Here is a 19,026-nt window from a genome sequence, read left to right as displayed (position 1 = left end):
TCCTCCATTACTTTACTTTGTAGTAAACCTCCACCACTCCACTCGTTCTAATCGCATATTTTATTCATCTTTTTCTTATTTTATAACACTGTCTACATTTGAGATGTAACAGTCCCATATTTACCTTTTTAGAAAATATAAATATGAGTTATTCTGAGAAATATGTAGATTAGGAATCTAACGGATAATTTCCTAAAAACGTAAAAAAATAAAGGAAATAGACATCTTTATTTACCTCTTCTAGTAAAGATGAATAATTTACATTTTGTTTTTTCGTCCACTGTGTAAACTTGTCATTTCAAAACATTTTGCATTTCCCATTTAAAATGCTTAAACACTTAATAAACCATAACTCTTAACGTCTGAACGAATGTAATTTTCTTGTTCATAATTACGATTTAATAATAATTTCAAATGTATTTATTATAAATAACAAGTTGGAAAACGATTTATTATTTTTAAACTTTTTTATTATACGAGTCAAATAACGCACACTAAACCAAACCAAGTCGAATTGAAATTGCATCGCCCACAAATTCTAAAGAAATAATTAGACACGGAAAGAGTCGTCCCGAGTTGAGGGGGACCCTCACATCTCCAATCAGACTCCAGACTTCGTCTCTTTATGTGAGAAATCTCGACCGTACAGAGCTAATCAAGATCTGATCACAGCCCATGAACGGTCTGATTGATGGGGTTGACTAAGAGCCTTTGGCCCCACTGTGTAGACTGTAAATTGTAAGGCAGAGATTGCTGAGATTTGGAAAAAAAACAAACAAACACAGAGATTGCTGATATATATCTACAGATAGAAATGTATATGTATATATATAGATGCAGCTGAGCTCAAACAAGTAAATAAATTTAACAGCCAACTGAGGGGAGAAGAAGGAGAGGAGACAAAAGAGCATACAAGCACAAGCACTCTACAATCTGGTGATTTTCTTACCTCCCTTTCTAGGGTTCTCATATGTGTGTGTGTGTGTGTGTGTGTGTATATATATATTTATATTTTATTTTTTATTTTTGATCTTTTGATTTTATTTTTTGTATGTGGTAGGATCTTATGTAATCTGTTTTGTTTAACTGAAATGGATTGTGCTGCTTTTGGGAATTATGAATGATATTTGATGGGATTTTGGGTTTCTTACTTAGGTTTAGTGAAAATAATTCAGCTTGAGCTATCTTGAATTGAGATTTTGGGTTTCTTAATTGTTAATTAGCAATAAGTGTGTCATTAAAGTTATTTAATATGCACATAAAGCTCCTAATCAATCAATCTAAATTGTTTTTGGAAAACTAAGTTGAATTCTGGATGGGAAATAGGTAGGGATTAATGATTTAACTCTGAGAATTGTTATCCTATGAGGATATTTACAGTTTATGCTAAAAGTTATTTTATTTTTTTGAATCATTTCATGAATAATTTGGTGAGGAACATGATAGTTTTCTTAAAAGTAGCATCAGAGGGGAAACTGGGTATTGAATTTGTTCAGATTTTCAGTTGCTTGTCGTGCAGCTGTATCTTAATTGGATGATTCATTTCTGTTTGCGGTTGCTTTGATTTACAATGACGATTCTCTTGTCTCGTATATTAAGTTGGATTGGTGTTGGATTTTGATACATCAGGTGAGCATATAAATTGAGAAATGGATCCTAAAGAAAGGCAATGGGACACCTGGGAGAATCCTTCCACTGGGAATGATGTGACGAATACGATTTCCTCAGATCATCCGTCTTTTACCAATTTCAATTCGCAGCAGCATCAACGCGAGTGGGAAAGGCCCTCTGTTTTAGATTATGAAATGAGGATGGAACCGTCCTTCCAGAAATTCCACCAGCCTTCTGATTCGCAAACGTCATACATTTGCAACTCCAAGAATGATACAAAAATTCCAGATCAAGAAGGTGGTAAGATGCATGAGGTGCAGCAGCCTAATAAAATCCAAGACTGGGATGCAAGAATGACGTTGAACAATCTCACATTCCTGGAACAAAAGATCCATCAGCTTCAGGATTTAGTGCATGTGATTGTTGGCCGGAGAGGTCAAGTTCTAGGACGACCAGATGAACTTGTGGCTCAGCAACAGCAGCTCATAACTGCCGATCTTACTTCAATAATTGCTCAGTTGATCTCGACAGCAGGTAGTCTTCTACCATCTGTGAAGCATACGCTTTCCACCACGTTACCTTCTACAGGACAGTTTGGGCAGCTTGGTGGGTCATTTATTCCTTCTGCAGCAGGAAATGATGCGGGTGTTAAGATGCAAATTAATAGCGGAAGCAAATTAGCTGATCAGGCCAACCAGACTGATCTAATAAGTAATTATGGGACTGAGCATATTGAAGAACATGAAACCAAAGATGAGGAGGATGCTGATGAAGGTGAGAACCTTCCGCCTGGTAGCTACGAAATTTTACAGTTAGAGAAAGAAGAAATCCTTGCACCTCACACTCACTTCTGTGCAATTTGCGGAAAGGGATTCAAGCGGGATGCAAATTTAAGGATGCACATGAGAGGTCATGGAGACGAGTACAAAACTGCAGCAGCACTTGCAAAACCCAACAAAGAATCCAGCTCTGAACCAACCCTTATCAAAAGGTATTCATGCCCTTATGCCGGCTGCAAGCGGAACAAGGATTACAAAAAGTTTCAGCCTTTGAAGACTATTTTGTGTGTCAAGAATCACTACAAGAGAACCCACTGTGACAAAAGTTACACTTGCAGCAGATGCAATACCAAGAAGTTCTCTGTTATTGCGGATCTGAAAACTCATGAGAAGCATTGTGGTATAGACAAGTGGCTTTGTTCTTGTGGCACCACCTTCTCGAGGAAAGACAAGCTTTTTGGGCACATTACCCTTTTTCAAGGCCACACTCCTGCCATACCCCTCGATGAAACAAAAGGAACTCTAGGGCCAGCAGACCACGGGGAAGGCAGTGAAGCGTCAAACAGAGTTGGAAGCATAAACTTCAGTGTTAGCTCCACTGCTCCTGGTGGAGGTGGTGCAGCTCAAAGTCTCATGGACGTGAAAGAAAGTGTTGATGATCCGACCAGTTACTTCTCTCCATTGAATTTTGAAACCTGTAATTTTGATGGGTTTCAAGAGTTCCCTCGACCCCCGTTTGAGGATACAGAGAGTTCATTCTCGTTTCTTATGCCAGGGTCTTGTAATTACACTCACAAAACTGGAGGAGGTGAGTCGAATTTCAACAATCTTCATCGACAGTAATGATGACTCGCCCCTAGTGTATGATTTCCTATAAGAACTGTAAGTTTTAGATGATCCCATATGTTTATGAATTCTTGAGCTTAAATAAATGGTTTTCTTTGCCAGTTTGGAGCTTGTTGTAAGTTTTAGGTGATCCCATATATCCTGAATAATAATGCATACAGAATTTGAATTTGTCTCGGTCCCTTGCTCTTGAGAAACAAGAACTTTCGCCACTTTACTACGGTTTGGTGGTATTCCTCTTCACTTATAAGTGAGAGGTCTAAGGTTCGAATCTCGTGGATAGTGAATTCGATACCAAATTAGGTTGCCCATTGTGTGGCTTAGCCAAACTCCCCCCCCTTTAGTGTAAAAATATTGATGAACTCAAAAACAAAAACAAAAACTTTCATTCGAGGCTTCAAACATGTTATACGTATATTTCATAAAGAATTTGAATCAGAGCTCCTTAAAGCATCGTTTTATTTGAATGATGTAATGATGCATAACAACAGATTTCGAATCCTCAAGTTCTTGATCTAATCCCTTACATCCCCGACAAGGTTTTGATGAGGCGATCCTTATCCTTTGTGCATACAAGTTTGTTCTTTCTTTAATCAATAGGATATTACTTTCAGAAAAACCGACACATGAGGACAATTTGAATCCTCAAGTTCTTGATAAAATCAGTTGAAATAAAGAAGTTGAAGTGCTTGATAAAGCACAAATAAGTCAACTTCTTCGGCATCATTTTGCTCGACATAACAACACCATTACAACTTGAGTTGAGAACGGAAATGAACACTGTTTTTAAGTTCATCTAACGGATCTGCCCGTAATGAGAATTGTGGTGCAGAATGAGCTTCAAGCCCTTTGCACCTTCACCATTTGACAACTTCTTCAGAGGGCCGCAGCTATTGTACTTTTCTCTCAAAGCTACATTGCCGGAGTAAGACCATGTACGCCCACAGGGAGAACTGTCCGGCCACATAAACCTCTCAGAAAGTGGGTTCACCAGACTCTCACGAAATTCTTGAGCTGTCTCACAAAGCAAACCCTGAAACAAAACCAAAATCATGTTTAAAAAAAACACCTGCATTATGCGCAAGAATGGTTAAAGTACTAGTTGTAGCATCATTACCTCTGCCATGGCTTTGATCTTCAGGGTAACATCATTACTGAGAAGGATAAGTTGTCCATCGTTCCTCTTCATCCTTCTATGTAAAAGAGCACAATCTAGGATATGGTCTTCTGGGGAGGGTGATACAAGGTCCATCGTGCTCCCACACCTCGAAAAAGTCAATGAGCCCGTTGTCCCAGAAGGAAAGCACCAACTCTTCTCGCTAAATAGAGACTGCGGAGAAACAGGAGGGGTTGGAGCAATCAGTCTTCCATCTTCCATTGAGCTCTGGACATGGATCCACCAATTTGTTTTAACCATACATTCTTCGATCCATTCCAGAACCGATTCAGCCTCTGCTTTCTTTCTGAAAAGGCTGCCACGTTGCTTCAAGCAATCCAGTTCCTGTATAACTGTTTACAATAAGCGAGTGCATTAACAATCATCAGCAACAATGTTACTTAGCAAATAAAATGACCAGGCAAGAAAACTGATGCACGTATTCAAATTTCATTACCCATTCTTGGAATGATTAACTGAGTCCCCTTAAGACCTTGTAGAAACTGCAATGACTTCCCTGATTCCTTGTCTAGAAGAGTAGTAGCGTCTGCAACCATAGTCCAGCTCCTCTTTCCTTCTCCAACAGATTTATTCTGAAAATTAACTTTGAGTTACATGTCTATGCTCGATAAAGCTAGTTACAGCCATGGAAATAAATTCATGGAAGAAAGTTAGAGCTGTGGCAATAAATTTATGAAAAATTTAACCGAGTATTGACCAACTTACAGAGTGTGCATTGGCGACCTCCTTATTTTTAGTAGAACTGAAAGATATGCTGCTTTTTGTCTCTGTGTTAGGGACCGAGTCTTCTGATATGTTCTTGCCTCCGGAGCTTTTTAGTGATTGAAAGGGAATCCTTTCTCTTCTTAATTTTGTTACTGTCAACTTTTTCTCCACCCTTGCTTGATTTCCAGAAGTATTTCCTACTAATTTTGTTTCCTGGAGTTCCTTCATTATCTGGTTCTCTTTTCCTGGGGATTCAATCAGCTCTTGTTGATGGATATTGGAGACTAGATTTAGCTTCGACGAGGATGATGTGCTTGATTTGGAATGCTTAACTTTTATCGTACCCTTCTTTTTCAAAGACCTCAGTCGAATAGTATTTGGGGTGAAATTTTCCTTGTCTGGAGTAAAGATCTCCTCGTCCTCTTCAATATCATCATCATACCCAGCCTCTGTAGATTTTCCTCTGCTCTTCTCTGTTTGAAGCTTTACAGCACTAGCAGGTTTGCCTCTTCTTGCCCAAACGCTTCCCATCCTCGTACTTGATTTATTCTCTGATCTCAGTGGAGGACTTTCACAGAATTCCGATTCAGGCTGTCCTGCTGCAGTAAAGAGAGATTGTGTGGTCTGGCTCTCTTTGTCATCCATTATCTCTGACATAGATGAGTTTCCAGATTCTGTCACAAGAAGTGCAGAAGAAATGCTTGTATCCCTCTTTTCATGATCTTCTGGTGCCACGCTTTTGTTTTCCGATTCTCCACAACTCACATCCACTAGACATTCTTTTTCATCAGAATGTTCAAAATTCAGGTTAAAGGGCAAGCTGGATCTTGGTTCTGGGGTCAGGCTTTCTTCTACAACTTTCTGATCTTTGGTCTCCCTGAGGACTTCCCCGATTGGCAATGATAAGTTCTCCATCACAAGAGGTCCAGAAAAAAGACATGAAATATCAGTCTGTCCATTATCTTTTCCCAATGGGCTTTGGTTCTCAAGTTTCTCAGGTACAGAAGCAGCAGCATAAGCTTCCTTTTCCTTTTCATCAAAATGTTCGAACTTTTGGCTAATCAGCAAGTTCGGTTTTGGTCCTCGGGTCAGGTTTTCTTCTGGAATTTGTTCATCTTTGTCCTCCTCAAGGACTTCCCCAGTCCGCAAGGATGAGTTCTCCATCACCCGAGGTCCAGAGGAAAGACATATACAATCAATCTGTCCCTGATATTTTCTCGAAGGGCCTTGGCTCTCAAATTCCTCAGGTACTTGAGTAGCAGGATATGCCTCATCTTCCTTTTCACCGGTAGAATGTTCAGCATTCAGGTTGACTGGCAAGTTTGGTTTTGATTCCGGGGTCAGATTTTCTTTCTCAATTAGCTGAATTTTAGTCTCCTCGAGGATTTCCCCAGTCACAAGAGGCGAAAGATCATTCTTTCCATGGTCTTTTCCCAATTGGCTTTGGTTCTCAGTTTCCTCAGGCACATGCACAGCATGATAAGCTTCTCCTTCCTCTGCAGTAAAAACGGAATTCTCTGGGTTCTCTCTTTCAGAAACCTCTTCTGTGACACAGTAAGGCTGTAGGTGCTGGTTTTCCTTTCGACTAGGATTAGATTCTTCCATATTCATAAACAGGTTCACCGATTCCGTTCCAAATGCCCAGAAGCTTGACACTTCATTCTCTTCACCGCTACCTTTTGATAAGTTCTCACCACCTTCTTCACTTTGATCACAGACTGAGTAAATGGCATTTTCCGGCAGCGGAGGTGCTGATGGGACGTCCATCTTCCCAATTACTCCCACAATTTCATCGGAGGATGACGATTCTATACCCTCTGAATTTGAATCTGGAGATTCAGGTTTTTTGTTTTCAGCTGACAAAGAATTCTCCCACTGCACGAAACCAAATAGAAAACGCAAAAGAAAATTTGTATAAAGGTCATTGGCAACTGGAAATTCCCTATTCAATTCAATTCAACTCAATTCGGATAAAATACGAAACAGATTGAACAAGCAGCAGAACGAAAAACCATTCAAGAAACAATCTTTTCTTTTGGGCATTCCACACTATCCATTCAATTCAATTCGTAATAATTCAAAGATGTATGAAATTAAGAACATAATCAAGAACAATTCAACCAACAATCTTTTAGGCATACCTCAAATTCATGTCCAAAATAAACAAGCTACATAATTTCTTACCTGGTCCACTACTTGTTCTGCACTTTCATCATCTTCGTGCTCTATGAATGGCACGAAAGGGGTTTCAGAATCATAGGCCCGACTCATAGGAATCCAGTGCAGGCTGTAGACCCTGCTGGAACCACCAAGCTGGAGCCTGTCCCCTTCGCTCAGCTCCACTCGAACTCCCGGCTCGATCTTCTTGTCCGAAACCCAAGTCCCATGTACTGCAACAAAAACCCCAATTAACCCAACAAGCCATATATTTTGGGATTTTCTCATTTAATTAAAGAAAATTGAATGAAATGCCAAATAAATAGTTACCTGAAGACAAATCGGTGAGAGAGAGCTTTTGGGAAAAGGGGTCGGAGAGGATTTGGAGGTGGAATCTGCTGATGCTGGGGTGAGTCAAGACGATGTTGCAGTCCGGGTGTCGGCCAACGATCAAGATTTCTTCATGGGTTTTCCGGTGGACTGCGGAGATGGGTTTGGAGTGCGGCGGCGGGGGGGATTTGTTGACGATAAAGATGTTCTTGAGAATGGCTCCGTTCTTGAGGACCGTGAAGACGGGGATTTTCGGCTCCTCTTCTTCTTCATTTTCTTCTCCGTTCAGTTTCCTGTTCACTTTCTCGTTCGCCATGACTGTTCTTTGCTCAAAATTTGAATTTTGCGTAGGGCAAACTAGGTTTTAGAGCGAGAGAGAGAGATGACGAATTGTTGTGATTCCTGGAGAAAATATGTGGGAGCTTGTGCAGGGATTTTATTTCAAAAAGGCTACCGTTGTGATTTTTTCAATTATATAACGGCTATTTATTATTTAAGGCCGACTAAATTTTCGGATTTTAAAACTAAATTCTAAATTCTAAAGATTTTAAGAAAAGAAATGTTCAATAAATAAATAAAGGGTTGCTTATGTGAGTCTTCTCGCTGTTGGTGTGAAAGCCAGACTTGTGGGCAGAGGAAAACTAAAATGCCTATGTGAGTCTTCTCAACCCCTTAAAGGTGTGGATAACCGTGACTTGCCACCAATTGTCCCACTTTAAAAAAAAAAAATAATAAACAAAGGTTTGCTTAATTAAAAATTTCAAAAAAATGCAAAGGCAGACATGGCAAGGAGAAAGGTGAGTGTCGTTGGGTTCAGTTCACTTTCATACATAAAATTGAAATTGAACCTAATAAAATAACTAGTTTAGTTAGGTCTTGGTTCGATCTGATTGGTTTGTATTCGGTTTAGGCTTCAACCTTGTATTGGTTTGTACATCATCATATAACTCATCTGGTTTGGAATTTGAAGTTGGAGGATGCTGAGAGTGTTTGCAGGGGTCTTTTTTGAAGGCCTTCATTAGGTTACTAGATTGTCTTTGACAGACTAATCAAGTCATTGTCTTTGTTCATTTGAGTTTGTAGAAACTAGAACATTATATGGCTCATCGGAATGAACAAGAAAATCCAATCATTGACAACTCAGATGAACAAAAACGGGGACTCAGCGTGACAGATTATAAGTGCAGTGCAAGAGACGCAATTTTAGCAAACGAGAGTTTGAAACCAAACGTGGGACGGAACGCCTCGTTCCACTCTGTTCTGTCCCGTCCCACATATCAAACGGTACAGGATCCCATCCACAAGAAATTAACGGCCAAAACTATCATACACGGATTGAGATCAATTATCGTACAAAAAAATAGGTCAAAATTTGACGTTACAATAAAAAAGATTCTGATATGGGAACCTTGAGCACAATGCTTTAGTTGGTCCCTTATGTAATTCATGACTCGGACGGGAAAAACTTATCCCAACTCACATCTTACTTGTAACGATGGCATCACCAAGACACAAAAAGTTCTGAAATAAAAAGCCAAGAAGGGCAAACCCCATATTCATTTGGCTGGCTATCCGGCACGAGAGGAGCTCAATCCTGCTTGCTTTGAGAAAGCCTTGCACGATGTCTTAGCTCAGCTCTTTTCCACTTAACAATCAGGCGACATAAGGAAAAGAGTGTGTTTACCTGTGAAAGAAATTAGATTCATGTTAAAACAAAGAATTGAAAATACGGAATCAGACAAGATACAACAATAGTTGAATATGAAACGCACGTACTAACCAAAATTATGATTGCAATGACGAGAAGAGGCCCAGACCAGAGTGTTGAGAGAAAAACTCCACCCTCATCAAAATAATCCTGACTGGCAAAGCTCTTCCAGTTCGCACGCAGGAAACTATTCAGACTCTCTGCAAGATATACTCCAGCCACTGCAAAACAATTTCCACATATAAGTATCTAGATAGGCAATAGGAACATATGTAAGTTGACATGCTCAGTTCCACCCTTGTTCTGAAAGCAAACCCCAAAGGACATGAAAATATTCTATAACCCCTTGTGATAAGTACTGGTTGGTGACTGAGTTGGCAAAGTTTCCAACTAATCTCGAAAACTGGAAATTACTACAATTCTCCATTAACAAGCTTCTACAAAAGGTATGAGGAACAAGATATACTAGTTGTACGATTCACGCATAATGTTTTGAAAACATCAATCTTCTGATAAAGAATAAACAAATGATCCAAACCCTAAAGAGAAACAAGGCCACCAAAATAGTAGTATTTTTTGCAGTTCTTTCTTCGGGACTGATATCAGATGTTTCAATGGATTTCCTAAATAACCAGAAATCGAAACGGAAGAGATTCATACATATTCTGGAGAAATCAAACAGCACGCGAAATACAAAAAATCTATTTATATTTAAAGCTTCAAATACAAAAGCACAAAGTGATTAAATAAATGGCCAAATGATTGGGTGTTGTACCAACCTTTTGAGAAAAGTTGTGCCTAGTAAAGGCCAAGGAATTCCTGAACAATCCTTTGGCACTCCCTTCCCAGTTTGATATAAAGCTTGGTCAAGGTTCCTATGGCATCTTGCCTAACAACTAGGAAAAAAGTTATAGCTTGATCGAGTTTGTTCCTCAGTTTTATGTTCCCTCATCAAACCAGATCCTCAAACCATGTTTGAAAGTCTCCATCGAACTATCAAAGCACAAGTCTCCTTGGAGGCAATCAGAATCATTTGATGAAAATGAATTGGGCTGCATCTAGCAGCACATAAATCCAAATTCTTTTGCTGAAAATCCAATCGAATAAAAGAGGATCTCTGCTACCATATCACAAGGTTTCATTAGAACCATATAAACGAACCAATTTCCTTGCTAAAAATGCAATGAGTTTTGGCCTTGTATAACCATATAAACTGACCAATACTTAGTAGAACCAGAGTAGAACCCCAGGTTTCATTACAAGCATTTTCCCCCTTTTGAACCAAGACAATAAACAAGCTGCTCGGACCTTGTCGGGGTCAGCCCCAATTACCATTCTCAATTATGCTTTTAAATTTCGCAGTAAAATTGCTTCTGGAATCAACTCATTCTAATGTTAAAAGTATGCAAAAGGACAAGCACACATTATATGTTTCATCAACGATCTAGCCACAAGCGAAAAAAAAGCGATTTTGCTCAAGCCACAAAAGGACGAAAGACAAGGCATAAATCTAACCTAAATGAAAGCATTTCAGCCATAACCCATTATATGTTTCATCAAACAACTACTCTATATATTGTTGTAAGGGAAGAACAATCCTTCACAGATTGACTGAAGGCACAATCACACGTTACGCGACCTCGCAAACAACACAGAACACTAACTATAATACAAATTTCATATGAAAGCAATATAAAACGAACTTACATGCCGAAAGGAACAGAAACATTTGGAAGTTGAGATTCCTCCTGGAGGTAATGGCTACTATCAGAAACACAAGATGCATCCCCATTAAACCCATCAACCAAGGTTCCTGCCAATCACCCATTATATAAAATTAGATTTTCTTTTCAAATTTGTTTACTTTCTGGGAAACCAAACAGCGAGAGAGAGAGAGAGAGAGAGAGAGAGAGAGAGAGAGAGAGAATGGAGGTACCTTCCAGTCGATGGCGTGGAAAAAGCCCAAGAAAGTGTTCACAGCAGGTGCAAGACCAGAACGTAACTCTGCGGATAATTTCTGGACGAGATCTGCCATTTGATCCAGGTGCTCCTCCACTGCCGACCGAACCTGCTCCATTTCTCACTCTCTCACACTGCTCCTTTCTTCTTCTACCTTCTACCTCCTTCTTTTCTTTCTTCTTTTAATTTCTGGAAGAATAAATAATGATCGAGTCTCTCTCTCTCCTCTTTCTGAATTCTTCTTCTCAGATCCAAAGCTGAGAGTGTCGCTGTTATTAGTCTGATAAGTCCAACGTTGTAGAGAGGAGAGACGAGAGGAGATGAAGTAAAGTCCAAGTCGACCCAAAAACTATAAAATGGGCCGGCCAATTTCCACTTTCTTATTTATTTGGGAATTGCTTGATCGCTATTTCTAAGGTGCGGACCTTACATGCAGAGGGGATCTGGGCCGTTAGATGAAAATTTAATGGCTGAAAACAAATCTATCATAATGAGCTTAGGGTCAAACCGGATCATAAATGACTCGTCACTTAATGAAAATGATACCCGGTATGAGTTCAAAATGTCTTGGGATTTAAACTACCTCGGACATCAACACTTGCCATGTTTAATTAGTCTTGTCCTCCTCCAAAAACTCTCCCTCACCTGTGTTTGCTCAAACATCCTTGTCATTGAAAACATCATTTTTGTTCGAAAATTTGCTTCTTATTCCAAACCCAATTATAGTATGTGCTTGTGTTCTCCGACCTCATAGAAATTCCAGACAACAGTGAAGGAAATCAGGGGAGTTTGGTTGAAGGCTGTGTTGTCGGTTCCACAGAAAAGACGTGATTTTCACTTTATTCAAGTTGGGTTCAGAGTGCTTTAGCGATAACTGACATCATATTTGATTCCCCAGTGAATTTCAAATTTGGTGAGTTTTGAAAATGGAACCCTAGAATTTAATTTTGTTAATTTTGTTATTTAGTATAAATTTAAGTAGGTGTAAGGTTAATTATGCATGTTTGTTGATGTAACTAGCTGAATTTTGTGCATATATGTGAAATTTTTGAAAAAATTGGGTGCGTTGTGAAGTTATGAAGCTATGCTGACGGGTTATGTAGAGGCTGGGTCGTTATTTGTTGTTTTGGTAATGTTCTAGTTTTAAATAGGGATTGATTTTGTATCTGAATTATTGCTAATTTTATGGTGGTAAAGATTGATTTTTTTTCATCTAAGTATTGTTAATTTTATGGGTGGGACTTGAAATTGCTTAAGTAATGAGCACTATTCACAGTAAATTTATAACTATGAAACTTTGATGGCAGGTTGTTGTAAGGTTATTTGTTGTTATTGTTAATTTTGTGGTGGGACTTGAAATTGCTTACGTAATGATACTCTGTTTCCAGTAGATGTATAACTATGAAATTTGGTGACAGTTTGTTGTAAGGTTATGTGTTGTTGATTGTTGTCTGTGTATTGTTATGTGTACAAGATATGACAACCCAGGGTGTTCAACTAGCAACCAAAGAAGAAGAAGTGTATAAGGAAGGGTTAACAACCTATCCCAAGCCTCCCATGTGTTACGATTGATTAGGTAGAAGTTTAATGAGGCACAACTTTATGCTTTTAGGGCATCCTGCTTTGGCCACCTGTAGAGTGTGGATGAATTGGTCTTCATCAGGAAATTGGTCCATGAGTTGTTCCATAGAGTGGCAAATCAAGGGGTTAAAGACCTAGAGGGGCTGACTTATTTAATAGGTTGTGAATTGACCCAGTTTGCAAAGCAGGACTTCTACCTCATTACTAGGCTTCGATGTGACGAACCCCATGATATAGAGCTTGAGCCATAAAGGATTAGGCAGCTAAGGGAGTATTTTCCCACTAAATTAGGGTTAGTAGGTGAAAATAGCAAGGGGATGAAGGAAAAGGGGAAAGGTAAAGCCAAAGCCGCCGTCAAGAAAATCACCAAAAAATATTTGTGATTTACGAGAAGCTTGAAAGGGCATTTAAGTGCAAGAACAAGGAAAATTCCTTCAAGCTAGGTTTGGTATACTTTTCTGAGGTTGTATTGATAGGGGCAAAAAACAACGTTGTTGTGAATCTAAACTACCTCCACCTCGTGAAAGAAAAGGATAGGTTCAACAACTTTTCATGGGGTTCCATCTTCTTCGAACAACTTCATGACAACCTTTCATTTGCTGCTTTAAGAAGAGGTAGAGGTAGAGTTGAGGAGGATGGTGAGGGAGATAAGGAGGAAGAAAAAGAAGATAGGGGAACAAAGAGGGCTACGATCCAAATAGGGCTGCAAAGGATTTTTGTACGATTTTCAGGTAATGTGTGTTGCTTTCGTTGGTAAAATTGACTTTATTAATGTGATTGAGTATTAATTATTGAGGAATACGTGCAGATGTGGGCATACGGAAAAAATTCCCCAATTTGAGAAGCCCGTACGTTACTACAAGATGGCAGATCTGACAGCTATACCGAGAATTCTGCGGTGGAAGATAATGAAGAAATAGCTGATCACATGGAAAAACATCATCACCCAGAATATAATTCCATGATTACAAATCTAGTAGAAATACAATAAAAATTTTCGACCACAACCACATCCAATCACATGGAAAAATAACGCTATTGTTTGGAAAGTTAACTGGACAGTGACCATCCAGATAGGCCGGTGTAAATAGCTAGGGGTGGTATTGGTACGATTATCGTACCAAAACCCATGTACCAATTACCATACCAAACTTTTGGTATGACAAAATCTATTACGATTACCATGCCAAACTTTCGATATACCGAATTTCAGCATGCCAAATAGTTCGGTTGACATGGTATGATAATTGTAATTACCACTTTGTTTTGGGCCATTCTTTGGGGCCAAAATTTTATTTTTTTGTTTCCAACCCAATTCAGGGCCCAAACGTGTTCTGGCCACTCCTGTTGGGTATCTAAATTTTTTGAATTTAATTATGAGAATTTTATAGAGATTCATTTAAGAAACAAGAAGTGAATAGATGGAAGAATTGTTGAAAGAACCCAATATCCCTTAAAAAATAGGACAAGGATTCCTAAATTCCATCTCTACATTCTTTAAAATTGTACAAAAATTAACTTGATGGACGAAGCCAGGGAGAAAGACAACCCAATTTGATGAAGGAGAAGATGAGATGGACTCTAGAGAGAGAGAGTCGTCGGAACTTGAGCAATAGAGATGAAGTCGGTGGCTAAATAGTGAAAAGATGAAGAGTTGCAACGCAAGAAGGCTTAGGTTTTTTTATTGGGAAAGTAGAGGTTAGAGGGTGAGATGATTGGATAAATGACTAGGAAAAAAATTAAAGTGCATATATAATGATAATAATACCTAATTATATATATAAATGAATAAATAAATGATATAGTATTAATAGTAGTGGTACGGTACGATATACCACTAGTAATGATTTTGAATACCATTACCTTACCAAAAATGTATGGTGTTTGTACCATACTTGACCAATCCCGAAACTACTGAGCACCGGTCAATGTTATACCGTCAAGGACCTAAAAGAGTTTCCCTCCAACCAGGAGGCCAATCACAGCGCAACACGTGTCAACATCAGAAGCCAATCATAGTGCGACAAGTGTCAACATCTGAAGCCAATCACAACACGACACATGTCAATGTCAGAATGAAACTAGCAACTCTCTTCTATAAATAAAGATCATTCTCTCACAATATTTCCTAATGTCATTTGTACTAAATCATTCACTAGTACTCACAAAAGGAGAGCTTGAACCTATGTACTTGTGTAAACCCTTCACAATTAATGAGAACTCCTCTACTCCGTGGACGTAGCCAATCTGGGTGAACCACATACATCTTGTGTTTGCTTCCTGGTCTCTATCCATTTACATACTTATCTACACTAGTGACCGGAGCAATCTAGCGAATGTCACAAACTTAACATTTTCTGTTGTACCAAAGTCCTCACTGATTTTGTGCATCAACATTTGGCGCCGTTTATGGGAACGACACTTATTCCCAGTCTCTTCAGCTTTGCCAAGCTGGTTTCCACCATTCCTACACTCTATTTTGACCAGGCATCCCTCTCCAACATGGGGAGCGAAAGAAGCCACAACACACAGAATGACACCCATCTTGCACCTAGTGCGAAGTAACGAAAGAAGGAAGGAAAAAGGGTTGCTCTTCAAGCTAAAGTCGATGAGATGTAAGCTTAGAATAACAAGATAGCAATGAAGAATGAGGTACTCTAGGAGCAGTATGAGAAGCTCTTTGAGACGCTCCACGAAATTAGGCGTACTCAAACACACGAGCTCGTTGCCCCTGTGAACATCAACTATCATCTGGGTGCCCCCCAACACGGAGGGTCACCTCCCTTTGACATGGGTATCCCTGATGAGGAGTGAGCTAATCAACAAAACATTGATCAACGTGAGACTTCTCTCAAGCCAGATGCTTCGACCCGAAGTAGAAGAAGTGGAGGAAGACACCTCATTGAAGAAGGGTTGGAAGGATCGAAAGCCGTTTATCGTAACTGCCGAGACTTCCTAAAGCAACGTTGAGAGAATCCCCTCCACATATGCTTGAAGATCAATGACCCAAGGGTTTTTGAAAGATTCGGTCCCCTCCCATGACCCAGGCCAGCTGTCAATCTAGGGAAGGAACGACAGGTCCCAGAGGAACATGAAGGTACGAGGGACTCTGAGGTATTCCGACAGACTCGCCCTAGAAGTCAGTACGGCGAGTCTAAGAAAAAACCACACACCCTTGCTCAAACTTTCCTACTTCCAAGATGCGATGGATACTTACGAAAGAAAATTCCAGTGGTACATGACTCCACTCAAGACCCCCTTATCCTACAGCTCTGTGAGGAAGTAAACAAGTTGAAGGCCGAACGTCAGGCTGAGATACCTGATTGGAACCAACCCAGGCTTGGCCCTCTCACAAGAAGGATCCTCAACACCCTTATTCAAGCGAAGACAAAACAAAAGCTTGTTTTACAACTCTATACTGGAAATGAGGACCCAATTGAACACCTTAACCTCTTTGAGTCCACCATGGCATATCAGATGCACACCGACGAAGAGCGATGTCTTTTCTTCCCCTCCACCCTCTCTGGCAGAGCTCTAAACTGGTATTGCCGTCTTCCACCTGAGACAGTAGACTCATTTGAGGAATTGAGGAAACTGTTTGTCTTTCAACACATCTTCCAGACTGATCACTTGCATTATGCAGATGACTTGTACACTATTCGCCAGAAGCCGGACGAGTCACTACGATAGTATGTTGGTCGTTTCAGTCATGAGTATTCTCGCTGCGCTGAGGCAGATGACAAGATTACCCTCAAGGCCTTCACGGCAGGCCTACATGATTGTTTCTTCAAATACATGATCAATGCCAACACTTGGAAGACTTACTCTGAGGTGATGGCACATGCTTACAACCACGCCTTCACTAAAGCAAGGACATACTAAGGGAACCCCCATATGGTTAACCCCTATCAACAAATGGGAAATGGAAGTCAAGTTCTACCAAGTGATGAGATATTGGCCATTCAGACACCCATTGCATCATCTCCTGCCTCATTTAGCTACTCGCTAAGTCACCAAACGTATCTGTCTCTTGGTAAGAGGAATGATTTTTACTCTCAACAAGCCCATTACAACAAGAGGGATAAAAGTTCGTATCAAGACAACCAGGGGTGAACGTACCATCGACTATTTTGATTATGGGGCCAAGCCTCACTCTTTCAAAGTGGAGGATTAGGTACTGAAGGAAATGCTATTATAAAAAGGCATACATATTACAAATGTTTTTACTTTCAACCGCTTGAGATCTTTTGTCACACAAGCCATTCGGCAAATATTTAAAGAATAGGGAATTCATACAACTTCTTCTGAGTCTTTTGCGTTCCTAGCACTGGAACACTTGGTCTACGTTGACCTACCCTTATACTCCAACTCAGAGCTTCAACATGCGTACTTTGACACAAAGTATGTGATACTAAGTGTTACAACCAACATGGTTCACATATCAAAAACATGGATCCCTTCATGCATAGCAAAACATTCATAAGTATCACTCATATCAATCAACATAAACATTATACATTCCAACACATTCATACATAAACATCATACATTCCAACACGTTCATACATAAACATCATACATTCCAACACATCCATACATAAGCCAATTGTGCTTCAAAAGGGTTCAACATACTTTGTGTCTTCGACACTTGCTACAATGTGCCTCGACACCTTGCCCTTATTCTCACCAACCAGGTGATGAAATGTGAAGAAGGAACTTATCTTCATGCCACCAACCAGGTGATGAAATGTACAACCCGTACTCTCCTTCATGCCACCAACCAGGTGATGAAATATACAACCCGTACTCTCCTTCATGCCACCAACTAGATGATGAAATGTACAACCCGTATTCTAATATCATTTGGCAACTTGCCACTCATGCCACCAACCAGGTGAAGAAGGAACTCATATTCATGCCACAAACCAGGTGATGAAATGTACAACCCATACTCTAATATCATTTGGCAACTTGCCACTCATGCCACCAACCAGGTGAAGAAGGAACTCATCTTCGTACCACCAACCATGTGATGAAATGTATAACCCGTACTCTCATTCATGCCACCAACCAGGTGATGAAATGTATAACCCGTACTCTAATATCATTTGGCAACTTGCCACTCATGCCACTAACCAGGTGAAGAAGGAACTCATCTTCATGCCACTAACCAAGTGATGAAATGTATAACCTGTACTCTCCTTCATGCCACCAATCAGGTGATGAAATGTATAACCCGTACTCTAATATCGTTTGGTAACTTGCCACTCATGCCACCAACTAGGTGAAGAAGGAACTCATCTTCATGCCACTAACCAGGTGATGAATGTACAACCCATACTCTCCTTCATGCCACCAACCAGGTGATGAAATGTACAACCCGTACTCTAATATAATTTGGCAACTTGACACTCATGCCACCAACCAGGTGAAGAAGGAACTCATCTTCATGCCACCAACCAGGTGATGAAATGTACAACCTGTACTCTCTTTCATGCCACTAACCAGGTGATGAAATGTACAAACAGTACTCTAATATCATTTGGCAACTCACCACTCATGCCACCAACCAAGTAAAGAAGGAACTCATCTTCATGCCACCAACCAAGTGATGAAATGTACAACCCGTACTCTCCTTCATGCCACCAACTAGGTGATGAAATGTACAACCCGTACTTTAATATCATTTGGCAACTTGCCATTCATGCCACCAACCAGGTGAAGAAGGAACTCATCTTCGTGCCATCAACCAGGTGATGAAATATGATGAAAGGTGATGAAGGAACTCACATTCGTACCACCAACCAAGTGATGAAAGTAACTCACAATTCTTTCCACCTACCAGAAGACGAGTGGTACAACTTGTATATGTGAACTCCTAGCATTCACAAGTAATTAAAAATCCTCAAGCTTGACAACTCAACTAGGAGAACACTTATGCCCAACAAGAGTTATAGTCACCCACAAAGTCTTATTGCAAGCCAACAACAACTTCAGTGCATGGCAAACGAAGATCAAGCTATTCAGCCTTCTTGCATCTGCTTCAGACATTTCCCCTCTGTAACAAGGCAAACACTACAACTCATAGAAAGCTTCACACTCTTGAGCTCTCCAATTTATGGTGCCAACAAGAGCTTCATCAATGGAGGGCAACCACAATTCTCAAAAGCTTC

At 39.9% G+C, this 19,026-nt stretch overlaps 3 protein-coding genes across 3 annotated transcripts; 1 reads left to right on the top strand and 2 right to left on the bottom strand.

Moving 5' to 3' along the window:
- Positions 1-771: 771 nt before the first annotated feature.
- On the top strand, positions 772-3,407 carry LOC126621977 (protein SENSITIVE TO PROTON RHIZOTOXICITY 1-like). Its single transcript, XM_050290608.1, has 2 exons — positions 772-936; positions 1,630-3,407. The coding sequence occupies exon 2, from the start codon at positions 1,650-1,652 to the stop codon at positions 3,231-3,233; it is 1,584 nt and encodes a 527-aa protein (XP_050146565.1). The 5' UTR covers positions 772-936; positions 1,630-1,649; the 3' UTR covers positions 3,234-3,407.
- A 276-nt stretch (positions 3,408-3,683) lies between these two features.
- LOC126621976 (FHA domain-containing protein PS1) lies at positions 3,684-8,068 on the bottom strand. The gene is made up of 6 exons (XM_050290607.1): positions 7,606-8,068; positions 7,303-7,508; positions 5,119-6,993; positions 4,850-4,985; positions 4,354-4,745; positions 3,684-4,269 (listed from the first exon to the last, which is right to left on the bottom strand). Exons 1-6 carry the CDS (start codon positions 7,919-7,921, stop codon positions 4,033-4,035), a joined length of 3,162 nt encoding a protein of 1,053 aa, XP_050146564.1. The 5' UTR covers positions 7,922-8,068; the 3' UTR covers positions 3,684-4,032.
- An 840-nt stretch (positions 8,069-8,908) lies between these two features.
- Positions 8,909-11,619, bottom strand: LOC126624814 (uncharacterized). The gene is made up of 4 exons (XM_050293925.1): positions 11,250-11,619; positions 11,021-11,126; positions 9,386-9,534; positions 8,909-9,289 (listed from the first exon to the last, which is right to left on the bottom strand). The coding sequence occupies exons 1-4, from the start codon at positions 11,388-11,390 to the stop codon at positions 9,194-9,196; spliced, it is 492 nt and encodes a 163-aa protein (XP_050149882.1). The 5' UTR covers positions 11,391-11,619; the 3' UTR covers positions 8,909-9,193.
- Between the last annotated feature and the right edge of the window lie 7,407 nt (positions 11,620-19,026).

Source organism: Malus sylvestris, chromosome 5, assembly GCF_916048215.2.
Source record: "Malus sylvestris chromosome 5, drMalSylv7.2, whole genome shotgun sequence".
Classification (NCBI taxonomy): Eukaryota; Viridiplantae; Streptophyta; class Magnoliopsida; order Rosales; family Rosaceae; genus Malus; species Malus sylvestris.
This window is presented reverse-complemented; position numbering and strand designations above follow the sequence as displayed.